General features: G+C 35.3%; 1 protein-coding gene across 1 annotated transcript in view; it reads right to left on the bottom strand.

Moving 5' to 3' along the window:
* LOC142353913 (uncharacterized) overlaps positions 1-14804 on the bottom strand; it is a 91794-nt gene that overhangs the window by 66192 nt on the left and 10798 nt on the right. Inside the window, exon 2 of the mRNA XM_075406143.1 lies at positions 5962-6032. Coding sequence (XP_075262258.1) covers positions 5962-6032 — 71 coding nt within the window. The remainder of the gene's footprint in view (positions 1-5961; positions 6033-14804) is intronic.

Raw genomic sequence — 14804 nt, forward strand, 5'->3', positions numbered from 1 at the left:
TAGCCTAGAGAAGTCAAAAAGATTTCACGCAAAATGTCGAAAAAGCGGCAAAATGGTAAAGCGAAAAAAAGTTTGACGAAGTAAAAAAACATAGCAGGACAAGTCCTGACGTACAATTCAAAGAATTTTCATTGACTAAACAGAAAAACTAGACCAAGAATGGACTATGAGTGAATTGAGAAAACCATTTTGAATGGACTATGAGTGAATTGAGAAAAAATCAGTTCAAAAAATTAAAAAAAAACAGAAAATCAATGTCAAAATGCCGCATGTGAACAAAAAAACCACTAGCGAGAAATGAAAAATCAATTCGAACAAAGAACTAGGCCTAGAATGAGCTGTGAACGGATTGGGAAAACCATTTAGAAAAAAAATCCGATCCAGAAAACAGTAAAAATTAGAGTGAAATTGCCGCATGTGAACAAAAAACCACTACCGAGAAACCGAATTTTTGTTCAAACACCATTTTCTCACTCTACTTTAAAATTAGAGCGAAAAAAATTCACGCCGCAAAACCACTCGCTTTTTCGCTCCATTTCCTGTTTCGGCGTGACCAAAATCACTACTCCAATTTGACTTCAAAAATCATGAAAATGTGTGAACAGATCTTAAAAAAAAAAAGACAGCGCCCCAATACAATTCAAATTCTTTGAATTGTAAAAAAAAAATACGAGCGCAATAATAGCCGGCTGAGAAGATGAGGGCGGCTATTAATAAGAACAAATTTGTTTCTGCTTAATCAGTGAACCACTTAATGCCTGTTGGAGACATCAAATCGACCATTAAAAATGCAAACCAAAAACCTAAAAAAATTATATATTTGTATCTATTATATTTTGAAAACTGCACATAACCTTGAAGTATCACCTCTTAGTAACAAACACCCATACAAGAACTCTTCTTTGACTCATGAACACAAAACTAATACAAACATAAACCGACTAACATCGGATGAATTGCTCTCGATCGACAGACAGGGGCAGTTTCATTTAGAGGGGGCGTAGCTTCGAGAAGTTATAAGGGTGCAAAAACACAACCCCACGCACTGGGGTTCAAATCCGGACCTCGAGATTGGCAACGAGACATCTCAACCACTCAACTACAAAAGCATTGATCTTCTTTCTCTCAAAATCACTTTTACCAACCAATTGTAAATCAGAAAGAGCAACTTAGATTACTTAAAAATGAATTAAAATGTAAACAAGTAACTCAAAAAGTTGAAGAATATTCTAGAACAAAAGCGTCAAGCAACAATTTCAGAGACACTCACGTTTACGATGAATTCTTTAAGTTTCGTTCCAGGGCAATTAAAAAGCTCAAAATCAGAAATAAGAAAATATTACTAAAAACACAAATTGAAACAAAATTTGATCAAAACTATTCTGTTACTTACAACAAACACAACTCAAAATCGACAGCAATCAAATCAAAAGCTCACCAAAAACAATAAAAACAACTATCATTAAAAGAAGAAAGACCCCAATTTCTATAAAAACTGAATTTTGCATAGTGTTAAAAAGTTCACCCATGCAAAATGGCAGAAAGCTCAAAATATCATCTAAAAGTCTAATATTCGCCCCGGCGGGTCATAAGTGCTTTCAAACATACTAATACTAGCCAACATACCCGAACCATTGCCGGAAAATTGCCGCCATCGAGTCCCATAACCCATCTGGGATTGAAAAATTTTTTGTATCATTACGTATTTAGACATACTTCTGATTCTTAACGTGGAGATTATATCAATACAAAAAAGCATTAGAGATGCTGATTAAAATTTGCAAAAAGTAGCGGGCATCTAAAATTGGGCTCTATAGTTTTATCCCGCTTCGTTCTCAATTTCGTTCTTATGACCCGTTCATTTTAGATTGCTTGACTGAGCAACTGCTGTTTAGATGCACTGAGAAGAATGACCGAAGAAAAAGTTGAAAAAGCAAAATGTTGAAAAAGCTGTGATGTACGGTAAAGTGAACCATATTTTCATTCGACGAATGGAAACAGGCCTGCTCTAATAGCCAGCTGAGAAGACAAGGCCGGTAAATGGAGATATTTGCGACAAACACAACAGCTTCAAAAAGTGGAGTAAAACTTAAAAAAACGCTCGGAAAAAGCCGCACGCGATCAAAAAATTTTCCCTTTTCCCTTAAGAAAGTGCCCTCTCTTAAGATTGCTGCATGAGCAAAAACCATTCTTTGGCTCTGCTTTTGACTCTTGTTTAGCAGATTCTCTTAAAAACTTGTTTACACGTTCAGAATTTGACTTTTCATCCTGTGTCAAACAAAGTCACCGATAAAAAATATCATAACTCCACTGTGAGTCGTAAAAATTTGGCCAAAATTATAGCTGGCTAAGATGAGGGCGGTTATTAAACATGAACCGACAAATGTTCGAAGAATTGCTCTTGACCGACAGGCGAGGCATTTAAATTCAGGGGCTGTAGCCTAGATCAATTTTTCTTTATGGGTGCAAAAAACCTTGCCCCCAACGTGATTCGAACCTTCGACCTCCCGATCCATATCCCCTTCACTAACCACTGCGCGATGGGTCACTTATTTTCCCAAACTGTGAAAAAGTCAATTGAGAAGTCAAAGAATTTTCTAGAAAAGCAAAAAATGGTCATGCGAAAAATTTGCATTAAAAAGACACACACGTTTACAATAATTGCTATGAACTTCGTTTAACAGCAATTAAAAAGACATTACTACATTATTATTCACATTTTTCGATATCAACAAACAATAATCAATTCCAAGCCACCAGCTATGTCCCGCCAATCGTTAGAACGTTGAAAAAACAAACCAAATTCAGTACAGGGGGACGCAATATCTGCAGTCAATGACTTCAATTTACGAATTTTAGAAAATGGCCGCACAAAAAATTAGACATACCAGTCAAAATGCCGGAAAAATAGCCTCGATTGTTGATTTTTATATCCCCGTCTGGGATTGAGATGAAAATTAATCTAAGTGCAAAAATCCTTAAGAAGTACTTGTTATTTAGATTGGACTTAGACATTAGGCTTATACCTTTGTCTTAAGGCGAGGACGAAAAATAAGCTAACACTAGCATTTTACGAAGCAACTAAGACTGATTTAGACAAAGCTTATACAACTGACACCCAAAAACTATTGGTTTATCCCACTTATATTTTCAATTCAAATTCTCTACATTCACTCCGCTCGTTTTAGCTCTCTTCACTGAGAAATTGCGCATTAAATGCAGATTGAGCCGATAATGAAACTAACCGAAATAAGTAAAAAAGATATTACGCAGCATGTTGAAAAAAGCAGTAAAATTATGTAAAGCGAAACAAAAAGCTGCTTAACCTGGAAAATTGGAGCACAATAAGAGCCAGCTTAGAAGATGACGCAGCTATTAATATATTTAAAACATTTCTAGAGGATCGGCAAACTGGATGTCAGCGCAATAAATAGCCACATATTTTTTACCGGCATTAATTCCAAGCTAATAGGAATAAGCCTCAGAAAAACTTCATATTTGGACACTACATACAATATCAAAAGTGCTAGCATGTTAACTAGATCAGAAAAAAACATATCACAATGCTTTCTGTGGACTTTATTATTTTCAAGGATAGGAATATCTTACACACTTTTTACGCTGTTTTTCTTTTCAGTCATTAACCCAGATGAATTCAATTTCCCGTACTTTCTCATCATTTTATCTCTTGTGAGTTATGGCTTTGAGAAGCAGTTGAGATATTATTGCATTGATAGATTTAAAAATCAAAAGATGGATGGAAGAGAAACGATGAAACTTAAATTTTTATGGAGGAAAGAGAAACCTAAAGTTTCATCGTTTCTCTTCCATCCATCTTTTGATTTTTAAATCTATCAAATACAATATCTCAACTGCTTCTCAAAGCCATAACTCACATGACTCGAGGCAAACGCATAGGTTCAAAGAATGTATGTCTATAAGATTTACACACTAATACACTAAAATACAAGAAGTCAATTCCGTCATTATAAATTAAAAAAAACATAACCGGAAGACTCCGGAACCGAATCAAAGTACACATTCCTTTAGGCCCCAAAAACCACTCAAAGAATAAAATGAGCTTGCTAATTACATCTGCGAATCATTTTGAAACAATAGCAGACGAACGATAAGATGAAAACGGCCAGAAACGATATCTGGAAAAATCTCGAGAAAAAATTTCATCACAAGTTGCGCCACCCAAAAAAATAATGCCGAAAAAACTAGCAATACAAATACACTGTTTCTTGAAGGACCTTAATGAAGTTGAATTCAGAATCTCATTTCAGTGTTTGACAAAATTAGGCGGTTACTTGGCCAAATTTTGTCTGCTCGAGAAATCGTATTGTTGATTTATTTTTCAACTGAATGTGAAATGTTAACGGGCTCAATTTCTGTTCTTTTCAGTGGAGGAAAAAATAATCAGACGGGAAGTGACCTCTCGGGTATTTATGTCTGTCATAAGTTGAGAAAATATCAATTTTAAATTACACAGCATGATCACCCATTTATTATTTTCACTTTTTCCAATCTCTTCTTGAGTTGATAGATATTTAAGCCAAGAATGTTGATGAACGGGTTGTCAACATTATGCGCAACCGCACATTACCAAGCCTCCTTGTTAACTATCAACACTCGTAGTCAATTTTGTAGCCAAAACGTATAGCTATTGGTTCCAAAACAAATTTATGCTACCGAAAAACAACGAAGTGTAGTATTTGACTTGAATGAAATAAGCCGCATGGCGTATGCACTTCCATCTGGGTTAATTTACAAATATGTGAGCAAATATGCGAATTTCAAGTTGGCGGTTATAAGAAGTGAGGAACAATAAATTCTTTTTCACTAACTTGGATCAAAGAAAGTTACTAAGCATAAAATTAGAACTTAGTTATTTTTAAGCGGCGATATACTCCACCAATTTACAGGAAAAATTACGATTTAAGAACTAAAAGCGAAAAATCTATTCTTCAATTTTTATTACTAAAAATTATAAACTTACCAACCGTATTACGTGAAACGATCCGCCAAGTTAATGTAATTATTGCTTGAAATGAAGTTAAGCAGCCTTGTGAAACTGATAATTACGTGCGAAGTAGTAAAAGATCGAAAGTTGAGTCAAATAAATCAAATCACTTCAGAAATCACGAAAAACAAGCTTGGAGGGTTTTAAAACTATCAATGGCAATTCGAAACAGATTCGGGTTGATCTGAAGTTATGAGGATTTGATTTAACTTTTCCCATTTTTCCCGACATTTGGCAGCAATATTAGGACAACAAATTTGGTCAAACACTTGTTAGTAACAAAGCAAATCATAAACCACTTTATATCTCCACTAGTCACATGCTGAAATAAATCGGGACAGCCTAACGGTTTTAGAGGTTATAATTGTGTTAACAATTGCACGTATACAACTTCACAACGGCTTAGCAACAACTTGCTAAGGCACTTGAAATAATAACAAGCTCCAAATGAAATCAATTCAATTGTGCATAGGATATACCGGAACCTGGGAACTGTGAATTGCGGGAGGGGGGGGGGGGAGTGGGTTAAGTTAAACTTTGTTGATTATGTTGGCATTAGTTGCAAGTAAAGTTAGGTTGAGTTAGCCAACAAGGCATAGAAAGGTGATCAACGAATTTGCCGACAGAGGGTTTAGCCGATAACCAAGAATTGAGAATTTCAGCCGACCGAATGTCGATTTTAATGGTTGGATCACGGAATAATACTTTGACCAATCAGATTTGAGGACCAATCAGAACTGAGCTGCCGGCTATATTTTTCATTTTTAGTTGTCGGCTTAACCCCCCTGTCGGGCAACATTTCTAGCACTGCAAATAAAGTTTGCCCTAAGTTGTGTTTACAGTTGAATGGTAATGTTTATATTTGTGTTTGGGAAATAACATTAGTTGGAGGCACGGTTATTACTACTAGTAGTACTAACTAAATACTAACTAACCAGTTTGAAGTTGAGAAGATTGCAGATATAGAACGGAGTGTCGCTTGATCGGCTCTCCAAATAGACACAATCTGAAAATTAAATAATAGTTAATCCCTCAGCAAACAGTTCCTGCTGTTCTATCAATCAACTTAAGTCAAACACATTTGATCCGTATTAAATTGTACTTAAATAGTCAACTTATTCACCCAATATGTTCTATCTACAAACCCGTCTAGCTCTGATTAGCAGATCAAACGCAAACGACTAATGTCGCAAAATTGTTCAGAAAAAACTATTGACATGGCTCTATAGATTCCACTAATAGACCGAAAATGATTCAGATATGCGGATTTAGCACATATGTTATCACACCGAAAATTTAATTTAAAACGCTAAGATTTTTCAAACAAAGTGAAATCAAGCAATAATTTGAAAGTTTTTTTTCTTCATGTAGTCGTTAATCAAACTCTAAATTGTTGTATTGACCTTATCGCATCTTACTTGAAAATGCGGGTCTTTCCCATTATAGCCCTCCCATGAAATTAGAGCCCCCCCCCCATTATGGTATAATTACCATGATGGGGGGGGGGGGGCTATAGGTTAAGCTGGGGGGGGGGGGGGGGGGTATAATGGGAAAGACCCGAAAATGCAATAGCAATACTGACGGAAAAATCATACAAAAACAAAGAAATTATCAGTTAAGCAAAAGGAAACTTTACCAAAATTTAAGCCAAGAGTCGCTTTTTAAAGCATTTTCTCACACTTGAGTAAAAAGTTTAGCTTCAGACCAGTAATACGAAGAGAATTTTAGATTGCCTGTGATTCTCTGGACAATGGTAAAGCGCCTGGTCTAGGTATGTTTCATGCATTGGTCAATCAAAGCTGCAAAAAATTCAATAGCATACACATACTATTCGTCTTCAACACTTGCGTCATATTTTTCCAGAAAAATAATTGAAATAGCTTTTTAAACCAATCAACAAAAAAGAGACTTAAAGATAAGTGGAAACTCTCTGCCTATTTCAGTCAAATATTTCCAAAATTTTCCCAGACAGCCCTCCTTAATAAGAACAAAATTTTTCAGGGAGAAAAAATGCAATAAGAAACGATCTGGATTTCAAAACAAAAATCCTAAACACATGCTTTGTTACACTCAATTGCAATCTTGCCACACCCTTACATTACTCATGAACAATTTTTAGTCATATTCCTCGGTCTTGCAGAAGCTTTTAAATCAATATCAGACACTGCATTCTCAAACAAGACTTTGGATTCTACGGGGATGCGAAAAATAATTAAATCCTTTTTAGCTAATCGAAAGAAAGGTTCATTTGAATGACATGAATTCTGATTGGTTAAAGTTAATACATGGTTTTCTCCAAGGCACATTTTTGCCTTTTTGGTTAAATATCAAGGATTGCAAAAAAGTACAAAATAATTTTAACAATCAAGTTTGCCGATGATACGTGTTTTCATAGTACAAATCCATAAAAACGTGAGTTAATTTTAAAAATTGAAACAAAGCCGGCAACTTGCCGGAAAATAGCCACCGCTGACCTGCTTGACGCACAGTGGGATTGAAACAGAATAAAAAATGAAGAAATTGACAGAATTTTTCGAGGTGTCAAAGTGTTCCTATTTGGTGTGAAAATTCTGCATAATCGGGTAGATTCTAAAATTACACTTAATTCACCTTCCAAGCTGAAGGCTATTAAGCAAAAAAATAACGCCAGCCAGCGATAGCTTTAATGAACTTTGATAACCTAATGCATTATGACTCAATGACCTCGCGTCATATGCTTATACCGTTTCCTTGATTTTGGTCTTTTGACTTTGACTGTATTCACCATATTGCGTAATTCAATGCGTGAAAGAATGTAAAATCCATTCAGTTGAAGCAGCGAATGAAGTAAGTCAGAAATCAAGCGTGGAAATCGTGACGTGTAAAACGAAAAACGTGATCATAAGGAAAAGCGAATAAAAAAACATAAGACAAGTCCTGCAATACAATCCAAAGAAATGAACGAAAAACTTAGAAGTACTCATCCTGACCATCAGGCCAGCCAAAACACAAAAAATTATTTTAAAAAGTTGAGAAACTAAAACATCAAACAAACTTAACAAAAATTACTAAAAATCTTGAAGCTTTTACCACGAAGGCAACATTTGATCCCTTTAAATATACCTATTTCAAAAAATTGTCCAAATACAATTTTTGTTTCTGAAATCGTACCAAAATTATATCTGCAAGAACTGAAAAAAAATCAATGGCCCTTGCAGATCGATTAACTCAGACAAGAAATTTTTTTAAAAAACGAAATCAATTGCAAATTTTAATGAAAGGTTGCTCAAAATTGTAATATTAATGTCTAAAGAATCATTTCCGTGTCTCTAGAGGCTATCCAGTAAATCAATTCCAAGCCTTAAAGAATTCATTTTCTCAAAGGTCGATAGGCAATAACTTTAAGGAAAAATTTCAAAGTTTCAAAAATAGAAATTCGTTCAATTAAAATGTTCAAAAGCATTCCATATCCCCATAGCAACTATGTAATAACAAACTATCAAACCCTGAAGGAGGTTACATGGGTACTGAGGCAAAAAAACTGAACAAAATACAGTTTCAAAAAAACTTGAAAAAAAGCAAACTATATCAAACAATTCGGAATGTTAAATTGTTGAAAAGAATTCCATTGACACTAACAACCATGCTGTAACTTCTCATCAGACTGTTGAATAGGTTTTCTTGCAACTGAGAATGGACAAGTATCAAAAATTGATAGAAAAACTTAAGGAAACCAAAAAAATGCTAAAATTCGAGACATTAAAATATTATTATTATTGGTTTAAGCACCATTTAAAATCCCAACAGTGCAGGAAAATTTAAAAAGATAAGTTTTGAAATTTTGCCTGAAAAAAAATTCAGAGGGTTTAAGTGTCAAATCTAATGAGAGTTTATTCCAGTCAACAGCGACAGCATGCGAGAACGAACGTCTTGCAAAATTAGAGCGAAATTTGGGAAAAAGTAAATTGTAAAATTATTGAGACCTTGTAACCATCGTGTTTCGTTTCATTAGCTCCGATAAATATGGGAGTTTGCCAGGCTGATGTACAAAGCCATTGCGCATACAATAGGACTTTGAACACAATACGTTGACTAATTGGCAACCAGTGTAGCTGCTTCAGGTACGACCAGGTTGGTGTTGAAGGTGACAATCGAAATATCAAACTCGCGACAGAGTTCATTATTAGCTGAAGTTTTGCAAATAAAAAGTTTGGCAGACCATAAAAAAGAGAATTACAGTAGTCAACACGTGAAAACACTAAAACTCAATTAGGACTGATGTTTTAACTATCACAAATTGACCACATTTGACGGAAATAATAAAATGAATTCGAACAAACGAAGTTGACCTGTCGTTGCATAGTAAGTTGACAATCAATATAACAACCTAGAACTTTTACCCGTTCAGTGTAGTCATCATCTTCCGGCAGATGTAAAAGACGATGTTTAACAAGTTTACATTTCCGAATAATCAAATACTACACACTTATCCGAATTCAATTTCAAATTTGCATTGCTGAACCAACGATGAATCGAGGTCAAAATATCATCAAACATGCATTGACTGAGGGTCGAACCGAAAACAAAATAAAGAACGATATCATCTGTGTAAAAATGATACTTAATTCCCAGTTTTTTCAGCTTATCTTCTTAAGGCAGCATGTAACAGGAAAAAAGTAAAGGGCCAAGAACCGAACCTTGTGGCACACCCGTCTTAATTTTAACATCACCAGAAAGACATCCATTTATGATAACTTGTTGCGAACGATGCGAAAGAAAATTTTTAATAAACAGTAACACCACCGATTGCTAACCAATCCTTTTCGCTAATATCTCAAATAAAAACTGATGATCAATAATATCAAACGCTGCTGACAAGTCTAGCTCAATATACATCACGGAGTGCGACTCGTCTAGATAGCAAAGAAGATCATAAAAGACTTCAAGCAAAGCCATTTCTGTTGAATGCGAGTTACGAAAAGCACTCTGATACTTGCTCATGAGATTATTGGATTCCAGATAGAAATTAATTTGCTCAAAAACAACTCTTTCAATAACTTTTGACAGGAATCTTAGATTTGTCAACGGGCGATAACTCGACAACAACTCATGATCAAGGTTAGACTTGTTTATGAGCGGCCTCACGACTCCTTGTTTGAATTCATTTCGGAAATATCCGGTCTGAGAGTTAAATTAATTAACGCAATGAAGTAGTCCGGAGAATTTGTTAAAACAATTTTACATAACCTTGTTGGTATTACATCACTTGGTGCCGTACCGTTCAAAATTTTTGGACCAAGTAATTGCAATTTGCTCAATGTGAAAACTTGGAAACTCTCTAGGGTTGTTGTATGTGAATCAATTAATTCTAGACCATTCGTTGGAGGTAGTGAAACTAATACGGCTTCTATTTTCTTAACAAAGGAAGCATTAAACTTATTTGCTAGACACTCAGGCTCCCCTAGTGACTGCGGCAGGACAACATTATTTTTTCCCAAGAGTTGCTGCAGCATAGAATACCTATCATGCTTATTTTCACTAGCGACACATCTTTCGAGGTATTCACTTATCTTTTTTGGTAAACAGCTCAAAATACTCCAAAACTGCATTAAGAAACCGGCTTTTGGCTTGGAAATTACCATTCTTTCGGAAAGCTTTCTCAAACTTTCTTCTCAATCTTTTCATAGTTCATAGCTCATTGTCAAAGAAAGGGCACCATCCTTTTCAGAGGATGGTTCTTATCGACATAGCTGATTTCGTTCATTAAAACAGTTCCAAACATTTTCAGGATTATCTCTGTCGATCGGAGCAACAACACTTCCTGCAAACGCTACCACGTCGAAATTTGGCAATTTCTGCACGAGGCCTTCTTTACAGCTAAATTCTTGTTCTTTTGCAGAAGGTCAAAGTGCACAACTCCATGATCAGAGCTTGTAACGAAACTTGCAAGAGGTTCTGATACTTCAACCTCCTCGGATGTAATAACCTGGTCTAAAATTTTACTACATTTGTGAGTATGAACGTTAACTTGCTGTTGCAAACCAAATTCATCCAAAAAAGAAATCCAATTTTGGCGCATCATTTGATAGCAGCATAGAAATATTGATATCGCCTACAATAAGTGAATTTTTGAACAACAGCACTTTCTCCTCAATAAACGATGTTAACTCGCTTAAAAAGACACGAACATTAGTATTTGGTCGACAGCATATACAAACCAAAAGACACACTGACTTGCCCTGCGTAAATTCAAGAAAAGCCACCTCCGCGTTTGTAAAATACTTGTTTGAAAAAATATCGACACGTAAAAATCTATCAAATAACACCGCTAATCATCCGCCACTTTTTTCTTTTCTGTTTGCACTTAAGTAATAATAGCTATTTGGGAAACACTGCTGGAGATAAAACTCATCATTTGCGTTATCTTTGATCCACGTTTCTGATAAAATTATGAGGTTAAAATCATTAGCTTCAATAAGATTTCTTATTTGCCTGGTCTTGTTGCGAACCGATCTTGCGTTATGTAAACACACTTTTACACGGCCATTGACAGTTTTGAAATTTGATAGTCATGTATCAAAGGAGGCTAGCCATTCCCTCGCTTTCTGATTTAAATAAAATCGTGAAAATGAAACATTTTTCGGGCCAGAAATCGGGAGATTCAACTTGATGATTATCGAAATTGAATACACAGTGGAAAGCGTTCAGACAAGAATCTTCCCTAGATATTTCAAGGATACACAGTATATCAGGTCCCTTGTTCTTGTAACATTCTCTTATATCATCCGTAGAGACAGAGTTGCTTAAACGACCAATGTAGAGATGCCGTCTTTTCTGTGGTCTTTTGATTGCACTGACTGCCGTCTGATGATTAATATTTCTGCCCGTATTGAAAACTTTTGGTTTTCTGTCGTGAGACTCTTTGCCGGCAAGCACATTTTCATTGCCTTCAGCTTTTCGTTTCTTTGAATTACGATCACTAGCAGTACTGTCAGTCCGATTTCTGAAAGCAGCTTAGATACGGGTAATCCGGTTTCTTCAGAGAATTTATCTCCAGATTCAGTGATTGAATTTCAGAAATCAGCAAGTCTACTTTCTCTAATTTAACTTCGAGAGCAGATATTCGATCATGGGCTGATAACTCTGTTGTAAAAGTTGGCAAACAACTCGGACAAAAATTTCATTCCAATGCAACTTGTTGTCTGAGCAATTCCAAGGCACGATCCATGAACACATTCAGATTTACATCGACCGCAGATAACGCGTTCTTGTTCTGTACATATACCCATGCACACAGTGCATGGCGGATCGGATGGGGGAGGAGGCGGGGACAAAGACGTCATTGTTTGGGACAAATAAAATCAGTTCGAAGACTGCAGTAAGCGCTGAATAAGTGATTCTCTGCACAATGGTAAAGCGCCTGGTCTAGGTATGTTTCATGCATTGGTCATCAAAGCTGCAAAAACAATCAATAGCATACGCATATACTATTCGTCTTCAACACTTGCGTCATATTTTTCCAGAAAAATAATTGAAATAGCTTTTTAAACCAATCAACAAAAAAGATACTTAAAGATAAGTGGAAACTCTCTGCCTATTTCAGTCAAATATTTCCAAAATTTTCCCAGACAGCCCTCCTTAATAAGAACAAATTTTTTTCAGGGAGAAAAAATGCAATAAGAAACGATCTGGATTTCAAAACAAAAATCCTAAACACATGCTTTGTTACACTCAATTGCAATCTTGCCACACCCTTACATTACTCATGAACAATTTTTAGTCATATTCCTCGGTCTTGCAGAAGCTTTTAAATCAATATCAGACACTGCATTCTCAAACAATACTTTGGATTCTACGGGGATGCGAAAAATAATTAAATCCTTTTTAGCTAATCGAAAGAAAGGTTCATTTGAATGACATGAATTCTGATTGGTTAAAGTTAATACATGGTTTTCTCCAAGGCACATTTTTGCCTTTTTGGTTAAATATCAAGGATTGCAAAAAAGTACAAAATAATTTTAACAATCAAGTTTGCCGATGATACGTGTTTTCATAGTACAAATCCATAAAAACGTGAGTTAATTTTAAAAATTGAAACAAAGCCGGCAACTTGCCGGAAAATAGCCACCGCTGACCTGCTTGACGCACAGTGGGATTGAAACAGAATAAAAAATGAAGAAATTGACAGAATTTTTCGAGGTGTCAAAGTGTTCCTGTTTGGTGTGAAAATTCTGCATAAAAAAGCAAACTTTATCAAACAATTCGGAATGTTAAATTGTTGAAAAGAATTCCATTGACACTAACAACCATGCTGTAACTTCTCATCAGACTGTTGAATAGGTTTTCTTGCAACTGAGAATGGACAAGTACCAAAAATTGATAGAAAAACTTAAGGAAACCAAAAAAATGCTAAAATTCGAGACATTAAAATATTATTATTATTGGTTTAAGCACCATTTAAAATCCTAACAGTGCAGGAAAATTTAAAAAGATAAGTTTTGAAATTTCGCCTGAAAAAAAATTCAGAGGGTTTAAGTGTCAAATCTAATGAGAGTTTATTCCAGTCAACAGCGACAGCATGCGAGAACGAACGTCTTGCAAAATTAGAGCGAAATTTGGGAAAAAGTAAATTGTAAAATTATTGAGACCTTGTAACCATCGTGTTTCGTTTCATTAGCTCCGATAAATATGGGAGTTTGCCAGGCTGATGTACAAAGCCATTGCGCATACAATAGGACTTTGAACACAATACGTTGACTAATTGGCAACCAGTGTAGCTGCTTCAGGTACGACCAGGTTGGTGTTGAAGGTGACAATCGAAATATCAAACTCGCGACAGAGTTCATTATTAGCTGAAGTTTTGCAAATAAAAAGTTTGGCAGACCATAAAAAAGAGAATTACAGTAGTCAACACGTGAAAACACTAAAACTCAATTAGGACTGATGTTTTCTCCAAGGCACATTTTTGCCTTTTTGGTTAAATATCAAGGATTGCAAAAAAAGTACAAAATAATTTTAACAATCAAGTTTGCCGATGATACTTGTTTTCATAGTACAAATCCATAAAAACTTGAGTTGATTTTAAAAATTGAAACAAAGCCGGCAACTTGCCGGAAAATAGCCGCCGTTGACCTGCTTGACGCAGTGGGATTGAAACAGAATAAAAAATGAAGAAATTGACAGAATTTTTCGAGTTGTCAAAGTGTTCCTGTTTGGTGTGAAAATTCTGCATAATCGGGTAGATTCTAAAATTACACTTAATTCACCTTCCAAGCTGAAGGCTATTAAGCAAAGAAATAACGCCAGCCAGCGATAGCTTTTATGAACTTTGATAACCTAATGCATTATGACTTAATGACCTCGCTTCATATGCTTATACCGTCTCCTTGATTTTGCTCTTTTGACTTTGACTGTATTCACCATATTGCGTAATTCAATGCGTGAAAGAATGTAAAATCCATTCAGTTGAAGCAGCGAATGAAGTAAGTCACAAATCAAGCGTGGAAATCGTGACGTGTAAAATGAAAAACGTGATCATAAGGAAAAGCGAATAAAAAAACATAAGACAAGTCCTGCAATACAATCCAAAGAAATGAACGAAAAACTTAGAAGTACTCATCCTGACCATCAGGCCAGCCAAAACACAAAAAATTATTTTAAAAAGTTGAGAAACTAAAACATCAAACAAACTTAACAAAAATTACTAAAAATCTTGAAGCTTTTACCACGAAGGCAACATTTGATCCCTTTAAATATACCTTTTTCAAAAAATTGTCCAAATACAATTTTTGTCTCTGAA

The sequence above is a fragment of the Convolutriloba macropyga genome, chromosome 15 (genome assembly GCF_964194025.1).
Source record: "Convolutriloba macropyga chromosome 15, txConMacr16.3, whole genome shotgun sequence".
Classification (NCBI taxonomy): Eukaryota; Metazoa; Xenacoelomorpha; order Acoela; family Convolutidae; genus Convolutriloba; species Convolutriloba macropyga.